Source organism: Mrakia frigida (assembly GCF_051309035.1).
Source record: "Mrakia frigida strain ATCC 22029 unplaced genomic scaffold BDY24scaffold_5, whole genome shotgun sequence".
Taxonomy (NCBI): Eukaryota; Fungi; Basidiomycota; class Tremellomycetes; order Cystofilobasidiales; family Mrakiaceae; genus Mrakia; species Mrakia frigida.
The window spans coordinates 666,934-689,013 of record NW_027481276.1 but is presented as its reverse complement, the minus strand read 5'-3'; the positions used below and the strand labels follow the sequence as shown (position 1 = coordinate 689,013).

Genomic DNA, 22,080 nt, shown 5'->3' with positions numbered 1-22,080 from the left:
GAGCTCAACAAGTGGTTTCACTCTCCCTTGCCCTCGTTTTATCTAAAAATCTGGCTCATTTTCCAGTCACATCTCATCTGGAGGTAGATGGGAGATAAAGATACGAGAATCTGGTAGATCTTGAGGAGTCGAAAAAATTGTTCGGACCCAGCTAAGAGAGGTAAAGGAGTTCGAACCAGTTTTCCCTCCCAGCGTCGACCTTCTCCCTGCCCTTTTCCTGCCCTTTTTGCTCTCGGCCATGATCAGAGTAGCTCTCGATTCTCCTTTTGGAGGTCCCTAAAGTGAGCAAAGTTCAAATATTATCTGGGAGAAACCTCAGATCTTCAAAGAGGAAACGAACTCAAGCTCACCCACCTGTCCTCCTCCTCCTCCTCCTCCTCTCCTCTTCCTCTCGTTCCTCCCTCCCCTCCCTCGCAGATATCTATCGACCTTCTACACAACCCTCTCACCTCGTTCCTTCTCTATATCCTCCCTCGAAGCTCCTATCTTCACTCCTCTCCTCACCTGGAGTCGATGAGGTCCCCAAAAGGGTCCCCCGCCCTTCGCGTCGCCGTCCGATTCCTCGTTCTTCTTCGTCCGAAAGAGGTGCGCTCCTCCTCCTTCTCACTGAAGCGCGAAGGTTCTCTCGCAACCACCAGGAGCTCCTCAAGCAAGACCTTCCCTTATCGTGAGTCTTGGAGAAGGGGAGGACGGAGGAGCGCCGGAGAGAAGGAGAGTCGAGCTCACCACCTTCCGCCTTCCTTCTTTGCTTCCCCGTTATCAGTAGGACGGACCTCTTGAACGACGACGACAAGAAGATGCCGCTCTCGTACACTGTGACTGTAAGTTGTCTCTCGAGCTGAAATCGTTGAAGGAGCGACGAGAACTGAGAGAGAGGAGGAACGAATTGTGAGAGCTCACCTCCTCCTCCCTTATCCGCTCCGCTTCTTAGAACGCCTTCTTATCTGCCATGGATCCTCACTTCCCACCTCCCTCGGTCGCACCAGAGGTGAGCGATCCTTCTTCCATCTTTCACTTTCGCTAGATCCGTGAACTGACCCCGTCTTCTCTCGCTTGTTTCGCCAGCGTCCCTCCCTCTCCCATCGCCTCCCATGGGATATCCTCTCCTTGATCGTCTCCCTCTCGGACACCTCCACCCTCGCTGCTCTCGGAAGAGTCTCTCACGACTTCCTCATCGAATCCACTCCTCATCTCTATCGACACGTCGTCGTCAACTCGGTGGAGGATCTCGGGAGGTTGTTCTGCAAACGAGAGGAATCGAACGTCGAGGTGAGAGGAACGCGTCTCTCCTTCTTTCTCTCGAGAAAGACGTAACGCTGAGCCTTGCTCTTCAACGCAGAGTTTTACCTCTCCCTCCCATATCAACTCTCTTCTCTCCTTCTCTCAGCTTCGGACCCTCACCCTCAACTTCACCTCCCAAACCTCGCCCCTCCCTGGTCCTCTCCTCCATCTCTCCTTCTCCCGGCTCCCAACCTCGGCCAGTTCCATACCCCTCGACTCGCTCCACCTCACCACCCACTACCAGCACCGAGCCGTCCTCCTGCCCTTGCATCGTCTCCTCCTCCCTCGGCTCAACCCCCGTCGCGTCCTCTTTGAAGTCAACGATCGCAAAGCGGACGAGACCTCATGGTTCGACGATGGATCGGGTTTACCTCTGATCGAGTGGTCTCGCTTGGAAGCATTCGAGTTCAAAGGGATGTTGACCAGACGATGGGGACAAGGAGGAGAGTCCTACTTGGGTTGTTTGCCCTCTCCGGACAAGGGCAGGAGGAGAACGATCAGGTTGCAGTTAAGGTCCTTGTTGACGAGTCAGAGACCGGACGCGGAGAGTTTTTTGGAGTTTGTGCTCTCGGGGTACGGAGTGGGGTTGTATGGGTTGAAAGGGTTGCAGGAGGGAGCGGTGGTGTTGGTGGTGCGGGCGGAGGGGGAGAGGAGGGAGGTCGAGAGGGCGGTGGGGAGGATGGGTGGGAGGTGGAAGGGAGTTTTTGGGGTGGAGGTGATAGGGGAGTGAGAGGTGAGTGCTTGACTTGAGTTTTTTTTTTGACCTTTCTACGGAAAAAAAGGTTTGAGCTGATCTGAGTCTCGTTCCGTTTTCTTTCTCGCAATCATCAGCGACGCGTCTCTCTCTCTCTCGTCCTTTCCTCTTCGCCATCTCATACCTTCTCTCAGCAACCCTCCTCGCTCCCTCGAACCGCCATGCAACGCTTCAATAAGCTCTTCTTCTTCTCTTTCCTTCGGCATCTCAACTCCACCGTGGCCGAAGGAGAACCTCCCTTCTCGCTCGTCGAACTCGTCGACTCCAAGCTTCTTCCCGTAATATGTACCATCTCGCTTCCCCTTCTCTTCCTCTAGACTACTTAGACTACATACACTCTTAGACCTATGCTCTCGTATTTTTAATCGCATGCCCCTATCTATCTTCAATCTCGAGAACAAGACGACGAAGGACCGTCAGAACCAGAACGCCTCGCGACCAAAAACGAAGCAAAAGAAGGGAGGCGTCGTCGTGGAAACAGTTCCTGATGGGAGAAGTAAGCAACCCCGAATCTAAGTAATGCTACCCTCGAGATCAAGTCCCTTCATCCCTCAGCATCCTCCTCTTCTGCCCCTCCGACCAGGACGAGTTCTCGTCGCCGCTCCTCCTCCTCCCCGTCCTCTTACCGAATCGGGAGGAGGAAACGTCCTACGACTGTTAGAGAAAGCCAGAGGTTTCAGCTGCAGGGTTGGAGTTGGGAGATGAGGAAGAAGAGGAAGGTGGGAGCAGGGTTTTGAGAAGAGGAGGAGGAAGGTGCGACGCGTTCGAAGGAGCAGGTTTTAGGGTCGGGTTCTGAATTTGGCTTGGATGGCTTATTAGAAGTGTTTATTGTATTATCGTCTGTTTCTCTTTTCGTCTTTTTACATCTCGAAGAAGAGCTGGGCTGAACTGCAAGATCGAGAGAAGGAAGCCCAAGCTCGAGCGACTCCCACTCTGCCTCTGACGGCTTCCTTCCTTCGACCCCTTCTACTTCCCCTTCTTCCCCCCTCTCCTCCCTCGGATGAGCCATCCCTGGACTCTTGTGAGTCTCAGCTCTTTTCTCATGCAGGTCTCGCTTTGTTCAAGCTCAGCCTTAACCGCTTCCTTCCTTCTTTCCCTCGGCCCTTCCCCAAAAGACGTTCGACGCCCTTCATGTGCTCCCCTACTTCTCGACCCCTACCCCTATCAAAGGCTCTTCCGACTTCATTCAGCTCACCTCCAATGGACTAGCACGAGCTCTTCTCATAGGAGAGACCAACTTCTCGTCAAGAGATGTTCCAGAACGGGAGAAGGACCTCCTCCTCATTGTGTGAGCTCAACCTCTCCTTCCTCCTCCTCCTCCTCCTTCTCCTCCTCCCTTCGCTGAACGTCCCCACTTCCCCTCTCTCGCTCAGCGGTCCTTCGACGCTTCCTTCATCAAGTACAACATCTCGGAAAAACGCTCAGACTCCTCAAACTACGTATCTGTTCGCTCTCAATCGAGCGAAAGCCCTTTCCGTCTCCATCGTCTTGATCGCGGAGGAAGCTCACGACGTCTACGTCGAGAAGACTCGCTACGTCGTCTTAGGACTCTTCAACATACTTGAGATAGAGGAGACTCAGTACGGGTGTAGATGCTTGTTTGAACCAAAGTGAGTCTGTTTCAGAGGGAAGCGAGAGCGCTCTTCGAGAGGATTCTTGACACACCTCTCTCCCCTCTCGCTCGTTCAGTTCCCTCCTCAATCCTCTCAGCCTGAGGCTCGTGCCCAAGAACATCTGGAGCGGAGTTCAGTGCTCCTCTTGCGCCAAAGTCTCTCATATCGAAGATTGGAGCTCTCTGATCTGTTCAGCGTGTTCTGTGAGGGACTCCCCTTCTCGTCCTCTCTCTCGTCGCTCACTCTTCCCTCCTTCTCCTCCCTTCTTCAGACTCCAAACCATCACCAACTCCCCAAACCTCTCACCCTCGCCAAACTACGTCCTCCTCAACGCATGGTAGCTGTGGGCTCGCGGATCGATCTCGGCTCTCCCTACATCCCTTCCTGCGTGATCAACTCCCGTCTCATCTGCCTCTCGGACGGAAGCGACGTTCGGTCTTACCAGCTGGAGCTGTCGCCTGGAAAACAGGTTCTGGTGCATCATGTCTTCTCGAAGGAGGGAGGAGGAGGCCTGGTTGTCCCGAATCGAGCGTTGGACGCGATGCAGAAAAGGAAGGTGCCGTTGGAGAGGATGTGGAACGATGGAACGACGAAGACGCGTGAGCTCTCTCTTCTTCGTTCTCTCCCTCGATGCATCAATGCTAACGGTTCCCTTCTTCATCGCAACATTCTAGCTGCCGCTCGTCTCCCCATCATGACCCATCTCATCGGACTCCAGGGGAAATCCTGCCTCCCTTCGTTCCCTCACGCGACGAGCTGGGCTGATGCTGAAGACTGGCTGCTCGACGTCGTAGAGTTCATGAACGTGAGATCATCTCTGAGCTCTGCTGGGGGGTTCGAGTAAGTCCTCGTTCAGTTTCTCCTCCCTCAGGATTCAAGCTGATCATTGCCCTCTTGTTTCTCTCCCTCCCGGCCGTCGTTCTCGTCGTTCCAGGTTCACGCAACTCCTCGCTGTGTGTCAACAACCTGGTCTCGGACTTCTTCAAGCTCCCGTAGGTTCTTTGTCTACTACTTCTGTACTTCGTCACTCATCACCCATCACCCTCTCCTTCGTCTTGGCGGCCCAGAAATACTCCCCTCCGACCACCTCGACCTTCTCGTTCCTCTCCCTCGGTTCCGACTCGTCGGTCACCTTCCGTCCTCGCAATATCAAGTCAAGGAAGGACGACAACCTCCAGCTCCGGATGGTTCAACATGGGGACGTCATCGTCGTAGAGGGCGATACTACCGAGCTCGACTGGATCGTCTCGATGGACGGAGACGGCGAGCATTTCTGTCAGTCCTTCTTTTCGTCCTTGCCTCTTCGATGCGAGAGACTGAATCCTTCTTCCCTTTCCTTCGTTTTCTTCTCTTGGTTTCTTCAGCTTTCGTTGCTCAGCACATCCCCTCTCCCGTCGATGCATGAGCCACAACGCGTCGACTCAACTCGAGAGAGGAAGCGACACGAAGAAAGATAGACTACACAAACCGTCATTAAAATCGTCAATAACCAGATTAACCTAAATGCACTGTCTAAGACCACATTATCATAGCCCGAGATCCTGCGAGAGGGAAAGTGAAAACGAAGGGCGTCGAGTCAGTTCTCTCGTCTCTTCTCTCCGCTCGACTCGTCGAAGTCAAGGGACTCACCATCCCATCCGCATCCTCCTCGTTGAACAACCTAGCATACTCTAACAGTGCTCGCAGCATGTAGATCTGAAAGGAGAAAATAAAAGGAGGCATCAGCATCGGAACGAAGAGCGAAGGGAACGAGGAGCAGAGAGAGAGAGGGAAGACTGACCTGCATGTCCTCTATCCGCCACGCCCGCTGTTGGAAGCACTTTCCGTTCTCGGCCATGACTCTAGCAATCTCATCGTACGCCTCAAAGTCCTGATAGCGACCTTCTCCGTCGATGGGTCCTTTAAAGCTGCGAAACGGAAAAAGGAAAGGACGAGGGATGAGGTGTCAGTACGAGGAGAGCGACGAAGTTACTCGTGGAAGCACGGAGAAGGAAACTCACAAGGCCACGATGGAATGAAGATCTCGGAACGACCAGTGTGATGGAACGTAGCCGAACCAGTCCGGGTGGGTCTCGGTGTTCCATTCGACGAAGATGGTCGATTTGATGACGAGACTGAGGTGAGAGAGAAGGACGGAGATCAGCAAAGAAGAGTCCGAAGCAAGACGAAGAAAGAGAGACTGACCTCTTGCTGGCCAGCAGTCTGAAGAACCTCGCAGACCAGGAGTTGCCTGAAGAAGAAGAGGAAAGGGAGGACGCGTCTCGTCCGCTTCGACGGTTCGTTGCCCAAGAAAGACGAGGAATGAAAAGAGAACTCACCATCAACGTCCAGAGCAAACTTGTAGAGATCGACCTCGTCTTCGGGAGCTTTCAGAGCGAACTTGAGGTAGGATCTGGGTGGAAGAAAGGGAAGAGTCAGATTCGACAAAGAGGCAAATGATAGAGCCAACGAAAAAAGTGGCTCACTTCAGCTGAGCGCAACTTCCATCCCTCCACGAGCACTGCTGTCCAAGCTCAGGCCACCAGCTGAACCATTGCTGAGGGACGGGAAGCGGAGAAGGAAGGGAAGGGGGGACGATATTTAGCCATGAGACGCGTGAGGCTCGAGCGAGACGGACGAGACGAGATTGCAGAACTCACCCAGAAGATCGTAGATGCAAGCTTGACGTCCATCCAAGCTCCCACCGTCGACTTCCAAGCTTTTTTGACTACCAGTCCTCCGAAAGCAGCGACAGCACAGACGGATTCCGACGCTCCTGGAGTGAGATCGTTGGCGAGCAGGTGGAGACGACTTCGATGGGACTTGAGCCACGCTGGAGGTTCCGAGATGACGTTGGACATTCCTGTTGCTGATCCGCGCTGTTGAAGAGGAAGGAAGATCGGTCAGTTCACTTCGGAGGGAGGAAGGGAGGAAGGAGAAACGGTGACAAACCCAAAAGACCTGAGCTTTCTTGAACGACCACGCCACGTCCTTCTTCCCTGGTTGAGGGAAACGACCGTCTATTCCGACGGCTGGAACGAGGAAGTCGGAGTGATGAGAGGTGGAGGACTGCGACCAGATTGGGAGGAGACGGCCGTCTGAAAAGGAAGGGAGGGGGGAGGTCGAGGTCAGTCGTCGATGTCGTAGTTTCGAAACCAGAGCCGAAAAAGAACGAACGAGAAATGTGCTTGAAGGTAGCCTTTCCTTGATCGAGGAAGAGACCGTGGTTCTCTCGGATCTGTATCGAAAGAAGGGCAGAAGGAACAAAGGGCGGCGACTCAGTCCAGTTCGGTTCGAGCGGCACCATTTCTCGTCGAGAAATACACGAGAAAGGCACGTACCATAGGATGAACGCAAGGATCATTGGCCAAAGCCCGAGAAGCAACGAAGGAGAAGCCTGTTCGTCCAAGAAAGAGGGAAGATAGATCAGTTCGGAGCGACGCGTCGAACGAAACGAAAGGAGTCTCGACTCACCTTCACTCGAGTCGCTAGCATTGTTGGGAACCACTCCCCGACAGACAGCTTCCCAAGTGACCGGTACGTCCGATTGGTCGTTTAAAGGTGAAGGAGCTGAGGAAATGCAACAGGGGAGAAGAGAGAAGAGGTCAGCACAAGCGAGAAGAACGAAGCGAGGCTTGATCGCAAACGAACCGAAATCTCGAGTTGCTGGTCCAGGAGAGAGTTCAGCTTTCTGACTGGAAGAGAGCAGTACCATAGGTTGGTCTGCACAGTTGATGACGATACTGAGAGAAGGGAAAAAAAGACGGCAGAAGGAGGCATCAGCTTGGAGGGAGAGAAGCGAGCGCCAAGGGCTGAAGCGAGGAGAGCGAGCTCACGAGAAGCGAGGCAGGAGGGAACGAATGGGTGACAGAAGGTCTAGAAGAGCTTTGGTTCGTTTGTTGGGTTTGAGGGTATGGGTAGGGATGTAGGGAGAGGTGGAAGATCTCTTTGGAGAGCGAGAAGGAGGAGGGTAGCGAGGGGTAAAGGGAGATAGAAGAGGCTCCCACTGCGATTCAAACAAAAACCCGGGACGACGATCAGTTTCTGTTCTCCAACCTTCTGTAAGAAAGGGGACTCACACCGAGACCTCCCATTCCATCAGAGATCAACCTGACGAGGTTCTGTTTCCCATTCGCCTCAGCAAGTCCGTCGGGTCCAAACCGACGATGCTCCGTCTCTCTCAGGCGACAATACCGTTCAGCTGGCGAGATCTTGAGCCATGGGAGGAAGGAAGCAGAGATCTGGTCGAACTCGTCTGGGAATACTGGAAGGGAGGAATGATGAAGGATGTGAGAAAGTCAGCGGGGAAAGGTTCGACGTGGAGGTTCGTAAGAGAGGGAGGGGAAGGGGAGGTTCGGAGGGAAAGAAGGAGGGAGGGTCGAGCTCACAGACGTCCTGCTTCAGAGCGAACTCAAACCTGCCAGAGAAAAGATAACGAGGTCAAAATTTCTGATATAGGAAGATGAACAGGCTGTTTGAGTACTCACCACTTGTCAAAACCCTGAGGTACACTCCTCCCATCGTTCCTTCGCTCGTACTCCTTGACAGCGTCCTCGAGCGTCGAACTCTGGCTCTTGAGCTTCGCCATAAACTTGGTTTCTCCTTCTCGAATCAAGAGAAGCATGGGGTGCATCTGCCCTTCGTTCGACTCGTCCACTCGGAGGATTCCAGAGAGCTGAGTCGACTTGACGTCCAGCGGAGAGGAGGAGAGTAGAGGAGGGGACGCAGAGGAGGAGGAGGAGGTCGTCGGAGGGATGTGGTTGGCGAAAGGGAGGTGACCTAGAGGATCCTGGAAGAGGCAACGACCTTCCGAGCTCGTTGGAGGATCCGGTGGTTTCCTATGGGTTTGTATGCGGTCGAAACGAGACCAGGTGGCCATTCCGTCGCCGTCCGAAGGGGGAGGGAGGGAGGGGGGAGAGGATGAAGGGGAGGAGAGGAACGAGGAGTCGAGGAGGAGCAGTCCGAACGCGAACACGAGAAGGAAGGTGGCGACGACTCGAAGAGAAGTCCGGGTAAAGATGTAGGTGGAGAACTTCCCCATCCTGAGGAGAGATAGAAAGAAGGGAAGGAGGGAGTTAGAGGATTAAAGGCAGGAAGCGAGCGCTTGCAGCTCACCCTTGATTTCGGACGCGGTGGGGTCCTCGCCGCAAGCTTTCTGAAAAACTCCTTTGAAAGATTTTAGGGAGCATGAGTGCTGAAGGATGGACGTTGAGCTGGACCTAGAGCGAGATAAATTGGAAGTTAAAGATGTCAGGAGAGGAGGCCGCGCCAAAAGGAGAGGTTGGTGAGGCGGCCCTGTTTACCCTTTTCCTGTCACCTTTTCTCTCGCTTCGAAAGTTGACTCTCCGTCCGATTCCAATCAGAGAGCTCCTCGTGCAACTTCTTAATTGGTAACCGCAAGCTGAGGTCTCGTAGCCGGGTGCAAAAAAAGGAGGGACCGACGAGCTGTCGCGAGGTTTTTTTTTCTTCCGCCACCAGCCAGAGGGTTTCGTGAAGTTTTCTTCCTCTTCTCTGTACATCGAGAGGGAGGCAGATGAGTTAGTTCAACTTACTATCTCGTCCTCAACGAGTAGAAGATCTGATCAAAGGGAAACCAAACAACTTTCAGCCCATGCGCCTCTCGGTTGCGTTTCTTTTTTTGATCTAGCTGTTTCAGATCTACACCTTCTGTAGTATTACACCTGTTATTTCCCCGCGCTGTTAGAAATCTGCACTATAGTCAACTCTAGCGAGGTAGTCTCGCTTGACCCCAGTTTCCAAGCAAGGAAGAACAACCGAAGAAGGTCGAAACAAGTCGCGACCTCCGAACTTCTTGTCCTTCGTCTTCTCTTCCTGATACTCTCGCCTCACGACCCACTCACTTTCCCAACGAGAAATCCCGCAAGAGGTTAAGAATTAAACATCCCATCCAGCAGCCTTCTGCCTCTCCCACTCCTTCCTCGCCGCGTCAGGCTGAACCCGTCCAACTTCGACGCTCTTCCTCCAATCCACCCCTTCTTGGGGCGTATAAGCCTTCCCAGCGTCCGACCAGACTTTCCGTACTTTGGCTTGCTCTTCGAGGAACTCGGCATCCCATTTCAGGAAGTCTGCGAAAGAAGAAGGAAAGGAGGAAGAGGGTCAGCGGTTGGTTTGGTTAGACGCGAGGAGAAGAGAGAGGAAGGAAGAAAGCAGATGAGGAACGAACGAAGAGCAACCGTCTCGAGGGAGAGATCCGCTTGATTGTAATCGACCATGGTCCAGCCTTGAAGAGTGGGAGAAGAGCAAAGTCACGTCAGTTTTGAGACGAAAAAAGCGACGGAAGAGAAGGTTGTGTTCTTACCATTGTCGATATACTGAACAGGATCGACCTCAGGATCCAGATGGCGAAGCCATTGGGCTGTACGAGCATCCTCGATCTTGGTCATGTGAGCTGGGGTTCTGGAGAAACGAAGCGAAAGAACGAGAGAGTCAGCAACCTTCGACGCGTCGAAGGACGACGACCGGATCATCGACAAGAAGAGCGAGGCGTTGGAGATGAGGAAGAGTGCAAACATATTTGAGCTACCGATCCACTTGACCTTTGAGGAGATGACGATGCGAGAAGGGTCAGCATCGAAGAGAAACGGACGCGTCTTGAAAAGTCAAAACAAAACGACTCACCAGCGGCCAGCTCAAAGCATATCCCAGACCTCGGAAGTAGCGGTCAAAGTAATGAGTAGCTCCAGCTGAGGTCCCCCAGTATATATTTAATGAGCAGTCCATCGATCCGAGAGCGGCGAGGACGTTGGGCATAACGAGGAGTGTCTGAAGAGAAGAGGGGAGGGAGAGCGGCAAGAGTGAGCTTAGCTCCTGCGAGAGAAAGGAAACAACGAGCGCGAGACGTACATCATCGTCTGCTTTCCTGTATGAGTGAGGAGGAAAGATACAGGGTCAGCTCTTGGCTGCTACAAAGAGAAAGAGAGGATCGTCGAAAAACGCCGAGCTCAACATCGTTTCTCCCTCCCTCCCTCCCTCCCTTCCTCCTTCGCTCCCAGAGCTCCAAACCTTCAACCCAGCCCTAAATCTCCCAACCTACGAACTCCTCAAAAGCTGAACCCCCCTACTCACATGACGAACTTCGGTTCCTCCTCCGACCTGTTTCCCTTGACCTCCCAGAACCAACCCCTCTCCCTCTCCCTTCCCTCGCTCGCCCACTGCAAGAACGCATGCGTCTTCCCCGTATCTATGTTCTCCTCGCAATCCACCACTACCAGATCTCCGTACTTCCTGTTCTCCCACCAAACCTTCCACTTGGACTTGAGCCCCTTCGGTCGTCCTAGAATGAATCTGAAGTCCGTGCGATACTTTCCCTCGGTTGGCCATTCTCCTTCGTAGCGAGTTTGGTTGCGAAGGAAGTTCCTCCGGTCAACTTTGTCTGCTGTTGAGAAGATACCGAGGAGGAGGAGGAGCGGGGGACGGGGCTGAAGTCGGGAGGAGTTGGTTGGTTGGTGTTGTTGTTGCTGAGGGCATCCTACGAGGTGAGGTTGAAAGGGTGAGGTCGCGAGGGCGTAATCGAGCTCTTCGAACGAGCGCGCGATGGATTCGAGGGGAGGTTGAGGGAGGTCGTAATGGTCTAGAGGTGGAAAGTAGGCGATAGAGGTGAAGACGAGGGTGAGGAGAGCGAGGAGGATGAGGACGAGGAGGAACCGAGCTTTGGATCGAGGGAGGAAGGAGGAGCGACATCGTCGAGGGGAGGAGGGAGTTGAAGGCGAAGATAGCAGACGGATTCCAGGAGATCTTGAAGTTGGAGATTTGAAGAAGGGGGAGATGGAAGGTGAGGTCGAGATGGGAGTGAGATTCGAAGGTGATAATCGTGACCGAGCGGCCATCGTCGTTGAGAGAAGAAAAGAAAAAGAAGGAGGAGGTCGAGCTCAACGCGATTCCAATGTCACCTCGACCTGTTTGACTTCAAACACTCATCCAACTCGCTCACAGAGTATACAGAGAGCTCGAGCTCCTTCGTACTCATCAAGATGTCCATCTTCCTTCGATCCCTCGACCTCTACGCAGTTTATCTTCAAATCTCAGCCCTCCAGAAGAGCTCAAACGAAGGGGATCCTTTTCAGCCCTCCGGCGTTCCCTTCGCTCCTCGTCGTTCAACCTCTCGCCCCCACTCTTAAGAAACCGACTCTCGAATGCTCTTTTATACACTCTCCATCTCCTACTCTTCACTCGTGAGCTCTCCTCTCTTCCAAAAAGCACTCGTGTCCATTCTTAACGAACTCTCAACCTGAACTCGTTCCGAGCCTGACCACCGCCTCTTCCCTTCGTTCGTGACTCTCTCTCAGTTCCAAGCCCCTTCTCGCCCGACTCCCAACTCTACACAACTTCCATGAATCTCTACGATCGGATTAAAGCTGTTCGTTCCACAGGTCTACATCCGACGCTCCCGTGCCCCCTCCCCTCCTGATCTCTTTTCTTCTTCAACTTGGCAGGAAACCATCTTTCTCGCTTCCCGATTACGTTTTGGCTCACTAGTCTCTCACTCTCTCTTCTACATCTCAACCACCATCTACCACAACCCCAACTGAACCCAACCACTCTCGACAAGATGCTCAACCTCCTCCTCTTCTTCCCCTCCCTCCTCGTCGTCGCTACCCTCGCTTTCGCCGCGTCTACTCCTCCTCGATCTTCGTTCCCTGGAATCAGCTCAGACTTGGGACGACGATTCACTCTGTACACCGACCCTGTCTCCGACTTTGGATCCAACGGGTTCTGCTCGACTTGCAACTACTGGATTGCAACCTACCCAACTTGTACAGCTGCAGCCGCCAGTCAGCTCGATGCCGGTGAGTACACATCTTCTTTCGACTGCGTACGACTGCCGGTGCGTTGGAGAAGGGGAAAAATGTGATCGACGCGTCTCGAACTGATGGATACTGATTCTTCCTCCTCCTGCCTCGTCCTTCCCCATTTAGAGCGTTGCCTGTGTAGCGCTACTGCTTGGAGCGACCTCCTGCTCTGTGCGACCTGCGCAGACCTCGATCCTACCGCTCAGATCGAGATTGATCTCGGAAGTTCGTGCTTTCACTTTCGATGTTCCCTTTTCTCTGCCCTCTTTCTTTTTTTCCTCCTCTCTCTTCTTATCTCTCTCCGCTCGTCTTCTTCTCGGTGTGAGTTCATGACTAAAATTGCTTCTTCTTGGGCCCTCGCTCCTTCCTTTCTTCCCCTCCCACAGACGCTGAGTCCGATTGCAAGGTTCGTTCCGGTATTCCTCCTTCTCACCTCATCTATCCTCTCTCTCTACTTACCTGCCTACCTTTTCTTTTGCACAACTTCCTTCTCTGACACCATTTATTTCTTTCTCAACTCACCGCCTCCCGACTGCCTTCCTTCCCCTCCCGCCTCGACCTCAATAGGACGCTGGCTATCTCGGCAACTCGATCGGCAGCCTCCCCCCCTATATCCCTCTCGTCCCTCAGACTATCAGCGTCGAAACCCCCATCTCGCCTGTCTCTATCAACGCTCAAGGTGTCTGTTCGAGTTGCGACGACTGGGTCTCGACCTTCGAGTCTTGTGTAGCGGACGCTGAGGCCGATGGTGATGTCACAGACTTAGAGGCCGGTGAGCAGCTCCTTTTCACTTTTTGGTGGCGCTCTTGGTTCAGGTTTGGAGTGGGGCGAGAGGGAGTTGGGAGCGAGATTGACGACGCGTCTCAAAATCGAGCCGTGCTGACTTCTTCCTCCCCTCCCTCTTTGCTACGCTCAATCTCAGGCGACTGTCTATGCTCAAATTGGGCCCAACTCATCGACTGTAATCGCTGCGTCCGAGACAACACTAACTCGCAGACCGAGATCCGTCTCAAAGACGCTCAAAACACCTGCGCCGTTCGTTCTTCTCCCCTGGTTTCGTTCGCTTTCCCTCGCCGTGACTGACACTGTTTCTTCACCTTCCTCCACCAAATCAGGAACTCGGCCAGACGGTCGATCTCTTCGAGCTTCCCTCCAAAACCGAGATCGTTGGGGATATTCCTGACCCTGAAGATCCTGAGAAGGAGGACCCAACCATCATCATCGTCCCTGGAACTCCTGGAACCCCTGGAGCTCCTGGAACCCCTGGAGCTCCTGGAACCCCTGGAACTTCTGGTGGGACTGGTACCGGAAGCGGAAGTGGGTCAGGTACTACTACTCGAGCAGGAACGACGACTCGAGCTGCAACTGCGACGGGAGGCTCTGCAGCTTCGACCTCAGGTGCTGAGAGGAGGGAGCGAGAGGTCGTTGTCGCTGCTGCTGCTGCTATCTTTGGTTTCTCGATGATGGTTCTGGTTTTGGTTTGAACTAGTCTTCGTTCGGATCTTCAGACTCGTTCTCCTCTTGTAACTACTACGACTCGGTCTCCTTTCTTCTCGCCTCTCGGTCGCGTCTCGTTTTGGTTTCGTTTCATTTCTCTCGGGTCCTTTCATTTTGCCTTCTTCGCTTAGGATTGATTGTTCTTGACTCTTTGATGTCGCCTCTATGTATGTACAATGTATCTCACATCTCTCAGCTCCGAACGAGAACGAACAGGCTTCGCTTCAGCACTCGACTCGTCTTCGAAGACGCGTCGTCGCATCTCCGCATCGCGCTCTTTCGGTGATTCGGTTTATGAAAGCAGACTCGGAGCTCAAGCTCTTGATCGAGGGGACTCAGCTGTCGAAATGAGCTCTCCTTTTCGCTTCCCGCCTCGTTCAAAAGACGTTCGAGCTTCCGAACTCTCACACAACCTGAACCGAACCGAGCTCATCGCCTCCTCGTCCTTCTCCCTTCGCATCTCGCTCCTTCGCCAAGCTAAATCAGCTCGCTTCATTCCCAAACTCTACTACAACGGATGTTTCTAGGTACGGACGAAGCTGTCCCTTCCTTTCCTCGCCCCGTGTCTGGCTCGATCTCTCCGATTCCCTCTCCTCCCTGCTGATCTCTTTTCCTTCCGATTGGCGAGCATCTCTCGCTTCCCGTTTTCCTCAACTTCCATCTCCCTCTCTTCAGATAATTCCACGATCTCGGAGCTACCATAACCCTACTCGTTCAACGATGCACCTTCTTCTTCTCCTCTTCTTCGCCGGTTTCCCGACCATCGCTCTCGCCGCCTCCATCCCTCCTCCTCCCTCCTGGCTCCAGAAGATCACCACCTCCTTCCTCAGTCACCAAGATGGAACCATCACAGCTCCCGATGAACCTATCACCATTCTCCCTGACGGCGCTGGGATCTGTGCGACGTGCGATGAATGGCTTCTGGCTTTTTATCTTTGCGCAGGGGAGGTTGAAGGGGATTTGGACGTCACTCCGCTGGAAGCTGGTGAGTAAACTTTGTTCTCGATATGAGCTCGGATCCTTCCAAGAGAGAGATGCCTATCATTGCTTGGTCGTGCAGAAGCTGGGTCGAAGCTGGGCGACGCGTCTCGACGGTCGATTCGGACTCAAGCTGACTTCTTCTCCCTTTGAAACTCCGATAAGCGGGCTGTTTGTGTGGAGAGGGTCCTTGGGCTCAACTGGTAGCGTGCAACGAGTGTGTCCTCGAGCGGCCTGATTCTCAAACGGGGATCTACCTGAAAGAGGGCCAAGAAGTCTGCCTGGTTCGTTCTTTTCCGTCTCGTTCCTCACGCGTCGCTCGAGCACTCCAAAACGCTTGCTGACTTACCGTCCTGTCCCTTCTCCTTCATGGAATGTAATCAGGAGCTCGGCTACGACGTCTCTCTCTACGATCTTCCTGACGAGACTCCCATCGTCGAACCCCCCAATACACCAGAGGTCGAGGAAGATCCGACCAAACTCGAGGTCGAGGTCGAAATCGAGTCTGCTGCCAGCTCTTCGCTCGAGCCGGAAGCGACTCCCACCATCGGAGGTGTAGGAGGCGGAGGAGAGTTCGTTCAAACGACTCGAGCAGCGACGACGAGGGCGGCGACGGCGACGGGTGTTTCGGTAGCTGCGTCGTCGAGTGATGGGAGGAGAGAGAGTGAGGTCGGCGAGGCTCTGGTAGTTGGGCTAGCCATCTTGACGTTGGTTCTGGGTTGATAGGTTTTCATTTCAGTAATGCGAACTTTTTGGGCTTCGGAGGTGATACTTTTCTTCCCTTCGTCCTGCTTTTGGCTTTCCGTCGACGCGTCTCCGATTTGGTCATTCTTCTTTTTCTTGCTCTGACCCTTCGATCTGCCTTCCTCAACTTCGAACCGAGCTTCAATATATGTGCTATTGTCAACCTTCACGATGATGGAAGAACGAAATCGACTGAAGAGCGAGCTTCTCCTCGATGTATCTCTCACTTTTGCAAGAAGGGAGTGAGCAGAATCACAACATGCAGATCCAGAGAAGGATTGAGCAAAGGCGGGATATAGAGAAGATAGATAGATAACCCAAGGACGTTAAGAGGCGTAGAACAGCAGAAGTAAAGACGAAGCGAAGAGAACAAAATCGAGAGTCGAAAGGGAGAGAAAAGTGAGAATGAAACCAATTAGTTCGAACGAGCCAACCCCCAGAGAGAAGGATCCGCTGCCTCTCCACCCTGAGCTCGCATCTTCCTGAGCTCCTCCTTGATGGTGAGTTTGATTCGGTTGGCTCGGAAGCGGGAGCTTGGGGTGCTGGAGAGATGGAAGAAGAGCGAAGCGGATGAGCTTCGATTCGTGACGGAATGAGAGGTTGAGAGGGTCGAGACTTACCAGGCGACTTCGTAGTCTGTAGAAGATGCAGAAGGGAGGAGAGGGAGAGGAACGGAGGTCAGCGGAGCTCGATTCGACGGGAAGAACAGACGACGGGGATCGACGAACCTGCGACGAACTCAGCGGCCGTTCGAAGTTGACCAGCAGCGTTGGTGAGCATGTGGGAATCGGGACACTCGGCTTCGACGCAGTACAAGCACTGAGAAGCGAAAGTGGGAGGCGTTTGAGTCAGTTTTGGAGAAAACCGCGGGCGAGACGAGTGTTTGAAGAGGGAGGGAGGGAGGGGAGGGGAGGGAGAGAAACGGGAACGAACCGATTCGAGATCGGCGAGAACGAGGGCGTCACATCGACCTGTGGATGCACAGGGAGTGAACGAAGAGGAGAGGAGGGTCAGATTGGAAGACCAGGTGAGGAAGAGCAAGAGGGAGGGACGGGACGGGACGAACAGTCGTCGCTCTTCGGCGAAGAAGCACAAGCTGGCCCTGAGAGTTCGATATCGCAGATTCGAAGGCATTCCTCCTGTAGATATACAAGTGACGAGATGGGTCAGGGGACTGGCGATTGAGCAAAGCAGAAAGCGGGAAGCCAGACTCACGGGAACATCATGCTCGAAGCTGACGCTGTCTAAGAAGGAAAGAGTCACCGAAGGGATGGTCGACTGGGAAGGCAGAACTCCAGCTGTTGGGGTGGAAGAAAAGGGGAAGGTCAGGATGGTGGACAATCGAGGGGAAAGAGAGAGACGGATGGGACGAACAGCTGTCGTCTGAAAGAGCAGAAGAAGGAGGAGAAGGGAAGGAAGGAAAGGTGAGCTCGAAGTTCGGCGAGTCAGGGAGGTGTCGTTCAAGGATCGACTCACAAAGAACTCGTTGAGGTGCAGCAGCTGGAGAGAAGAGGAGAGCATCGAGAGGAGGTCAGCGCGAGTGAAACACCCACTAAAGTGAAGGTAAGAGAAAGAGAAGGAGCGAGCAGAGGTTGGGCGTGGGCACGAACCTTGAACGAAGAGCGAACCCAGAAGGACGACGGGGAGGAAAGACGCGAAGGAGAGCATCTTGAGAAGAGGAGGAGGGAGAGGGGAGGTATGACGACGCGAAGATGTAGAAAAAGCGGAAGAATAATAGGTTGTCGTTGTTGAAGCTGTTTGAAGGGAAGACTTCTTCTTCCTGTTCTTTGAAGCTCAGAGACCCTTCCCTCGAAGAAGGTTGGGTTTAGAGGACCACCAAAAGTAAGAAACGCGCGTGGGACTCGATCGTCCAGAAACAGAGGAAAGGAACGGAGGCATCTTTCCTTGTTTCGAAGGCCTGAAAGACGTGAAGATGGGAAGATGCAGAAAACACAATATGGGCCCGGGAAGGGGAGTAGAGATGGGGAGCGAAAGGCTGGGCAGCTTCGTAGGGAGGAGAGCGAGAGGGCGTTCCATCCCGCTTTCTCTCCTCGATGAGTCCCAACGCGAATTCGTGGAGTCGATAAACCGCTTCCTGAACCCTGGGAAAGCTTCTTTCGGGGTGAGAGAGCCGAGGCGTTCGAAGCTGAAGAAGAAAATCAGCTCAGAGGGAGAAGATGGTCGTTCGAGGTCAACTTGAGAAAAGCTCGAGCTTCTGCGTCGTCTCCTCGTCCTCCCCTCCCCTCCACCGCCCAGCCCTCGTCCCTCCTTCTTCTCTTCAACCAAACGTCAAAAGAAGGCATCGATTTCACGCTATGGAGGGAATTGTGGGGGAAGCTGGCGGTGATTTGAACCGACCTTGCTTCCCTCTTCGACTCCGCTCGACGCCTTTTCCCTTCCTTGACCTCAACTCCCTTCTTCTCCCGTCAAAGGATTCTCGAGCACTCGCCCACCTCTTCCTTCACCCTCCTCCTCACCCACCCCCCCTTTACCTTTATCGAAGGAAGGAAAATTTCCCGAGACTCCGTGTGATCTTCCTTCTGTTTGGCTCTCCTCGAGCTCTTCGGTTCCTCCCTTAGGCCTCCCTCCCTCCCTCAGGATGCGAGTGAGTCCTTCTTCCTTCGACCTAGCTTTCTCGTCCTACTTGTACTGACACGTTCTGATTCTACAGGTCTCTACACATGTCACCTTTACTCCTTTACCTCAATGGACATCCCGTAGAGCTCGTACAAAATCCCAATCCCTCACCGGCCCTCCCTCTCCTCCCTCCTCTCCCACCTCCCGCTTTTTCGGTCGCCTCCCTCGTCCAAGAAGAAGGCTCCTCTTCATCGTCCTCGTCTTTGTAGCCCTCGTCTATCTTCTTCCGCTACCCGATTTCGAGCTGCATATCTCGCGGCCTCGCTACAGTCAACCGCCCATCGTCGTTCAGCTCGAAGCACCTCTGCCTCCCTCCCCGCCGGAATGGTTGGAAGAAGGATCGGACGGGTCGGTTCTCGTAGGAGAGAGTGATTGGAAGAAGGATGGGCATCCTATAAGGTGAGTTTGGGTCTTGAGTCAAGGAGGCTCAAGTAAGGAGGAGGAGCAGAAAAAAGAAGGAAGGAAGGTTGAAGCTGACCTTTTGCTTGTTCGCTTCCTCTAGAAAGTTGATGGAGGATGCGAAGCTCAAGTGGGACAAGCAGCTTTCTAGGTGAGTCTACAGCATGTGTTTCTCTCGACCTGAGAGCTTTTCAGCTGACAATTTCCCTCCCCGACGTCCCACAGGCAGAGCAAAACCCTGTCAGTTCGGTTGAGCTCTTCGCTTCCTCCCTCCCTCGACCTGACCCTCTTGTCCGCTTCCTTCGTCCAACCTGCCGCAGAGATGAAGCCGTGGAAACCTACAAGTCTCGATATGGAAGATCGCCACCCAAAGGATTCGATGCTTGGTGGAAGTTTGCTCGTCTCAACGACGTTTTGATTGTGAGATCGCTCTTCTTCTTTCTTCGACGCGTCCAAGCCTCGATGCTGATGAGCCTTCCCTCTTCTTCTTTTTGCAGGTCGACGATGTTAATAGCCTGTCTGCACCCTCTCATCAGCGCTGTTCCTTGCTGACCTTCGCACTTCGTTTCTCACAGTACGACCAAATCCACACCTCCATCACTCCCTTCCTCGCTCTCGATCCCGTCTTCCTTGGTTCTCGACTCGCCGAGCTTCTCACCAAGGAACCCTTCTCATCCGAGATCCAGATTCGACACGATCATCCCGTCAACATCTCTGGAATCAGAGGAACCTTCCCAAGACCCAAGCAGATGGCAGCCTTGTTGTGAGTTCGAGCTCATAACGACGATCAAGACGAAGTTCGAGCTCACGTCTCTCCTCTCTTTCCTTTCCTCCCTTGCAGCGAAGGATTCCGTCGCTTCCTTCCCGAGGACTTTGGCGAAGGAGAGGGTTTCCTTGGAGAGGTCGGGGGAGACGATGGATTGGTGCGACTCAGTCTTTCTGACCACGATTTGGGTGGGAGAATCATGAGCGAGGACTTTCGACGAGTGATGATGGATTTGGCTTCGAGAGGAGAGCGTGAGTCCACAACATTCTTTACTCTTCAAAGAGACTGAAGGCCCAGAATCTGACTACTTTCGCATGCCTATCCAGATGTCGAGCTGAAGGAGCTTCAGATGTTGGAGAACATCCACCGAAAGGACGCGTCGCCTCACGGATTACTTCGTTCGTCCTCGTTTCTTTGTGCCCTTCCTCACTTCGGCCTCCAACTCACTACCTTCCCTTTCTGTTTCATAGAGGCTTGTTCGTGGCAGTCTCTCGCTGGACGAAGGGTTGCGTCGACCAAGGATATCTTCACGAACCTGGACGCCGACGACGAGCGTGAGTTTCTCTCTTTGTTTGCCTCTCGAACGCGTCTCGTCAACCAAGTTGCTGATTAGATCCACCATCAACTTTCAGCTACCGACGCTCCCATTTCTTTCATCAAAGATCCCCTCAAGTCTTTCGATTTCTGCCGTTCGTCTGCTTCCTCTCGCTCGACTCTCCTTCCGCTCCTCGTCGCTGATCTTCCATCACCTCATCTCCCACCACCTCTTCTCTTCCATCCTCGTCTTACATCACCACCGATCTTCCATCACCTCTGCTCTTTCTTCTCTTTCTTCAGACAACCCTTCTCTCATCCCCTACCACGGATCCTACAGTCACGACCACCCTCGGAAACCCAACCTCCACCCTCAATTCGTTCTCTCGAAATACGTTCAGTCGAATCAGATCCTCATGACCCCTCTCGAAGCTTTCATGAACAGCACCTCGACGATTGACTGGGAGGAGAAGACCGTTAACCAGATCTTCTGGCGAGGAAGCACGACGGGAGATCACTTCTCGAAACGAGCCGATCACTACGACTGGAGGAACAGCCATCGACCCAGGCTCAACTTCCTCGCTAACGCTGTGGAGGGTCACGTCGATGTTTTGGTCGAGAACTCGGACCAGCAGGTTTCGATGCAGAGGTTCCCCGTCGCGGATTTGAACGAGCATCTGTTCGATGTGGGATTGATCAGGGTCAACCAGTGTAGCGAGGACGATGGAACTTGTGAGTCGAAGTTTGTCTCTAGCCCGAAGTCGAGGAGTTGGAAGTGACGATGGAAGCTGACTTCCTTCGTTCCTTCGTGTCGCGTCACGTCTCGTCCTCTTCCAGGTCAGGAAATGAGGGACGAGATTCAGCTCGCCGACGCGGTCAGACCTCAGGATACTCTTCTCTACCGGTATGCTCTCGATGTGTGAGTTATCTTACTTTTCGGTCGAATGGACGACAACGACTGACCTTTCTTGTTCCTTGCCTTTCAGCGACGGAAACGGATGTGAGGCTCGCTTTCCTTCCTCTTCCCTGCGAGACTTTTCCTGACTTTCACCTTCCGTCCCACAGGGTCTTCTCGATTCCGTCGGCTTCTCGCCCTCGGGCAGGTTGTCTTCAAGGTCAGCATCGTGCCATCTTCGTTCGTCGACGCGTCTCAGACCTGACCTTCTTCGTCGACCTTCCTTTCCTCTTCAGATCACCATCTACCCCGAGTGGAACACGGAATGGCTTACTCCATGGCTTCACTATGTTCCTGTGGGAGTTGATATGTCGGACCTTTATCGTGAGCGCACCTCTTTCTCGAAGCCCAGTTTGATCGACGGCCAACCTTTCTCTCTTTTCTTTCGTCAGACTCCTCCGCCTTCTTCATCGGAGCTCCTGGAGTCTCAGAGGGAAACCCTGATCTTGGAAAGGTCATCAGTCATGCGGCTATCGATTTTGTGGACAAGCACTGGCGCTGGGTTGACATGCAAGCGTAGTGAGTTTAGAACGCGTCGCGTCGTCTTCTCTTCTTCTCTTCTTCTCTTCCGCTGACCCAACGCTCCTCCTCTGCTTTCTTCCCACTTTTTAGCATGTTCCGACTGATCCTCGAGTATCGACGGGCGATGGCTCATGATCGAGACGCCATGGTTCGTCCTCTCTCTCTTCTTCGTCTCGTCGTCGCTCAACTTCCTCGACTAACCTCGCTTCTTCGTCCCTTTATTTCGCTGCAGTCGATGGGTGGCTCGATGCTTCTGATCTGATTTATCTTTCGTGTAAGTATCTCTCTCGTCTCTTCCTAGAACGACGATGGTTTGGACTTGCTCTGACTCCCCTTGTCGTCTTCTTTCACAGTTCGGACTTCTTTCTTCTTCTCGATCCCAATGTACTCTCTCACCATCCTATCTATAGACCTCATCTCCCCTTTGTACTTTCTCTGTCTTCCCCTCCTCTGCTCTATCTATCTTACAGCTCTCACGATCTTCTCATCTCGCATTTCCATCTTCATCTCTCTTGGGCATCTTTTCGTTTACAGTCATTCTTTTGGGACTTCAGCTTACACTCTATCTACACATCTGCCACCTCACTTATCGCCTTTCCTCGCGAAGTGGA

General features: G+C 53.4%; 9 protein-coding genes across 9 annotated transcripts; 6 read left to right on the top strand and 3 right to left on the bottom strand.

Annotated features, from left to right (window-relative positions):
- Positions 1-1,002: 1,002 nt before the first annotated feature.
- On the top strand, positions 1,003-1,724 carry ZRG17 (Zn(2+) transporter ZRG17). The gene has a single exon (XM_076636658.1). It carries the CDS (start codon positions 1,092-1,094, stop codon positions 1,656-1,658), a length of 567 nt encoding a protein of 188 aa, XP_076499607.1. The 5' UTR covers positions 1,003-1,091; the 3' UTR covers positions 1,659-1,724.
- BDY24DRAFT_234267 (uncharacterized protein) lies at positions 1,672-2,424 on the top strand. Its single transcript, XM_076636657.1, has 2 exons — positions 1,672-2,014; positions 2,113-2,424. Exons 1-2 carry the CDS (start codon positions 1,711-1,713, stop codon positions 2,211-2,213), a joined length of 405 nt encoding a protein of 134 aa, XP_076499606.1. The 5' UTR covers positions 1,672-1,710; the 3' UTR covers positions 2,214-2,424.
- Positions 2,425-2,972: 548 nt separating this feature from the next.
- BDY24DRAFT_379751 (uncharacterized protein) lies at positions 2,973-5,069 on the top strand. The gene is made up of 9 exons (XM_076639087.1): positions 2,973-3,056; positions 3,151-3,323; positions 3,409-3,645; positions 3,725-3,851; positions 3,920-4,247; positions 4,323-4,488; positions 4,583-4,640; positions 4,716-4,923; positions 5,013-5,069. Exons 1-9 carry the CDS (start codon positions 3,036-3,038, stop codon positions 5,051-5,053), a joined length of 1,359 nt encoding a protein of 452 aa, XP_076499605.1. The 5' UTR covers positions 2,973-3,035; the 3' UTR covers positions 5,054-5,069.
- BDY24DRAFT_379748 (uncharacterized protein) lies at positions 5,070-8,886 on the bottom strand. Its single transcript, XM_076639086.1, has 17 exons — positions 8,115-8,886; positions 8,016-8,044; positions 7,707-7,891; positions 7,464-7,633; positions 7,279-7,370; positions 7,102-7,197; positions 6,969-7,024; positions 6,805-6,865; positions 6,580-6,725; positions 6,288-6,506; positions 6,114-6,184; positions 5,967-6,040; positions 5,833-5,878; positions 5,649-5,762; positions 5,429-5,555; positions 5,278-5,343; positions 5,070-5,189 (listed from the first exon to the last, which is right to left on the bottom strand). Exons 1-17 carry the CDS (start codon positions 8,666-8,668, stop codon positions 5,175-5,177), a joined length of 2,121 nt encoding a protein of 706 aa, XP_076499604.1. The 5' UTR covers positions 8,669-8,886; the 3' UTR covers positions 5,070-5,174.
- Positions 8,887-9,508: 622 nt separating this feature from the next.
- BDY24DRAFT_438946 (uncharacterized protein) lies at positions 9,509-11,474 on the bottom strand (the record flags this gene model as incomplete). The annotated part of the gene is made up of 6 exons (XM_076644407.1): positions 9,509-9,713; positions 9,812-9,868; positions 9,947-10,184; positions 10,267-10,410; positions 10,492-10,507; positions 10,714-11,474. The coding sequence occupies 6 exons, from the start codon at positions 11,472-11,474 to the stop codon at positions 9,523-9,525; spliced, it is 1,407 nt and encodes a 468-aa protein (XP_076499603.1). The 3' UTR covers positions 9,509-9,522.
- A 1,089-nt stretch (positions 11,475-12,563) lies between these two features.
- Positions 12,564-13,545, top strand: BDY24DRAFT_379741 (uncharacterized protein; the record flags this gene model as incomplete). The annotated part of the gene is made up of 4 exons (XM_076639085.1): positions 12,564-12,662; positions 12,824-12,843; positions 13,005-13,209; positions 13,360-13,545. Coding segments are annotated over 3 exons (282 nt in total), but the record flags the coding sequence as incomplete, so codon positions are not given.
- Positions 13,546-14,654: 1,109 nt separating this feature from the next.
- On the top strand, positions 14,655-15,635 carry BDY24DRAFT_412620 (uncharacterized protein; the record flags this gene model as incomplete). The annotated part of the gene is made up of 3 exons (XM_076643086.1): positions 14,655-14,919; positions 15,078-15,196; positions 15,297-15,635. 3 exons carry the CDS (start codon positions 14,655-14,657, stop codon positions 15,633-15,635), a joined length of 723 nt encoding a protein of 240 aa, XP_076499601.1.
- Positions 15,636-16,071: 436 nt separating this feature from the next.
- Positions 16,072-17,324, bottom strand: BDY24DRAFT_412619 (uncharacterized protein; the record flags this gene model as incomplete). Its single annotated transcript, XM_076643085.1, has 9 exons — positions 16,072-16,198; positions 16,277-16,292; positions 16,385-16,475; positions 16,590-16,627; positions 16,723-16,795; positions 16,872-16,954; positions 17,031-17,039; positions 17,133-17,156; positions 17,267-17,324. The coding sequence occupies 9 exons, from the start codon at positions 17,322-17,324 to the stop codon at positions 16,072-16,074; spliced, it is 519 nt and encodes a 172-aa protein (XP_076499600.1).
- Positions 17,325-18,498: 1,174 nt separating this feature from the next.
- Positions 18,499-22,051, top strand: BDY24DRAFT_234134 (uncharacterized protein). The gene is made up of 19 exons (XM_076636656.1): positions 18,499-18,692; positions 18,800-18,843; positions 18,918-18,932; positions 19,013-19,112; positions 19,190-19,198; positions 19,268-19,455; positions 19,534-19,709; positions 19,785-19,856; positions 19,929-20,012; positions 20,091-20,147; positions 20,296-20,724; positions 20,830-20,911; positions 20,979-20,992; positions 21,058-21,107; positions 21,184-21,271; positions 21,340-21,466; positions 21,560-21,617; positions 21,702-21,743; positions 21,823-22,051. The coding sequence occupies exons 2-18, from the start codon at positions 18,803-18,805 to the stop codon at positions 21,729-21,731; spliced, it is 1,620 nt and encodes a 539-aa protein (XP_076499599.1). The 5' UTR covers positions 18,499-18,692; positions 18,800-18,802; the 3' UTR covers positions 21,732-21,743; positions 21,823-22,051.
- The last annotated feature ends 29 nt before the right edge of the window (positions 22,052-22,080 follow it).

Coding starts and splice junctions, on each gene's coding strand:
- ZRG17 (XM_076636658.1), top strand. CDS start 1,092: ATGGGATATCCTCTCCTTGATCGTCTCCCTCTCGGACACCTCCACCCT.
- BDY24DRAFT_234267 (XM_076636657.1), top strand. CDS start 1,711: ATGGGGACAAGGAGGAGAGTCCTACTTGGGTTGTTTGCCCTCTCCGGA. Junction 2,015..2,112: donor AGGTGATAGGGGAGTGAGAG/GTGAGTGCTTGA, acceptor CGCAATCATCAG/CGACGCGTCTCTCTCTCTCT.
- BDY24DRAFT_379751 (XM_076639087.1), top strand. CDS start 3,036: ATGAGCCATCCCTGGACTCTT. Junction 3,057..3,150: donor TGAGCCATCCCTGGACTCTT/GTGAGTCTCAGC, acceptor CTTCCCCAAAAG/ACGTTCGACGCCCTTCATGT. Junction 3,646..3,724: donor AGATGCTTGTTTGAACCAAA/GTGAGTCTGTTT, acceptor TCGCTCGTTCAG/TTCCCTCCTCAATCCTCTCA.
- BDY24DRAFT_379748 (XM_076639086.1), bottom strand. CDS start 8,668: ATGGGGAAGTTCTCCACCTACATCTTTACCCGGACTTCTCTTCGAGTC. Junction 8,045..8,114: donor CCTCAGGGTTTTGACAAGTG/GTGAGTACTCAA, acceptor TTTCTCTGGCAG/GTTTGAGTTCGCTCTGAAGC. Junction 7,025..7,101: donor TGCTAGCGACTCGAGTGAAG/GTGAGTCGAGAC, acceptor TTGGACGAACAG/GCTTCTCCTTCGTTGCTTCT.
- BDY24DRAFT_234134 (XM_076636656.1), top strand. CDS start 18,803: ATGGAGGATGCGAAGCTCAAGTGGGACAAGCAGCTTTCTAG. Junction 19,456..19,533: donor AAGCAGATGGCAGCCTTGTT/GTGAGTTCGAGC, acceptor CCTCCCTTGCAG/CGAAGGATTCCGTCGCTTCC. Junction 21,108..21,183: donor TCGGGCAGGTTGTCTTCAAG/GTCAGCATCGTG, acceptor TTTCCTCTTCAG/ATCACCATCTACCCCGAGTG.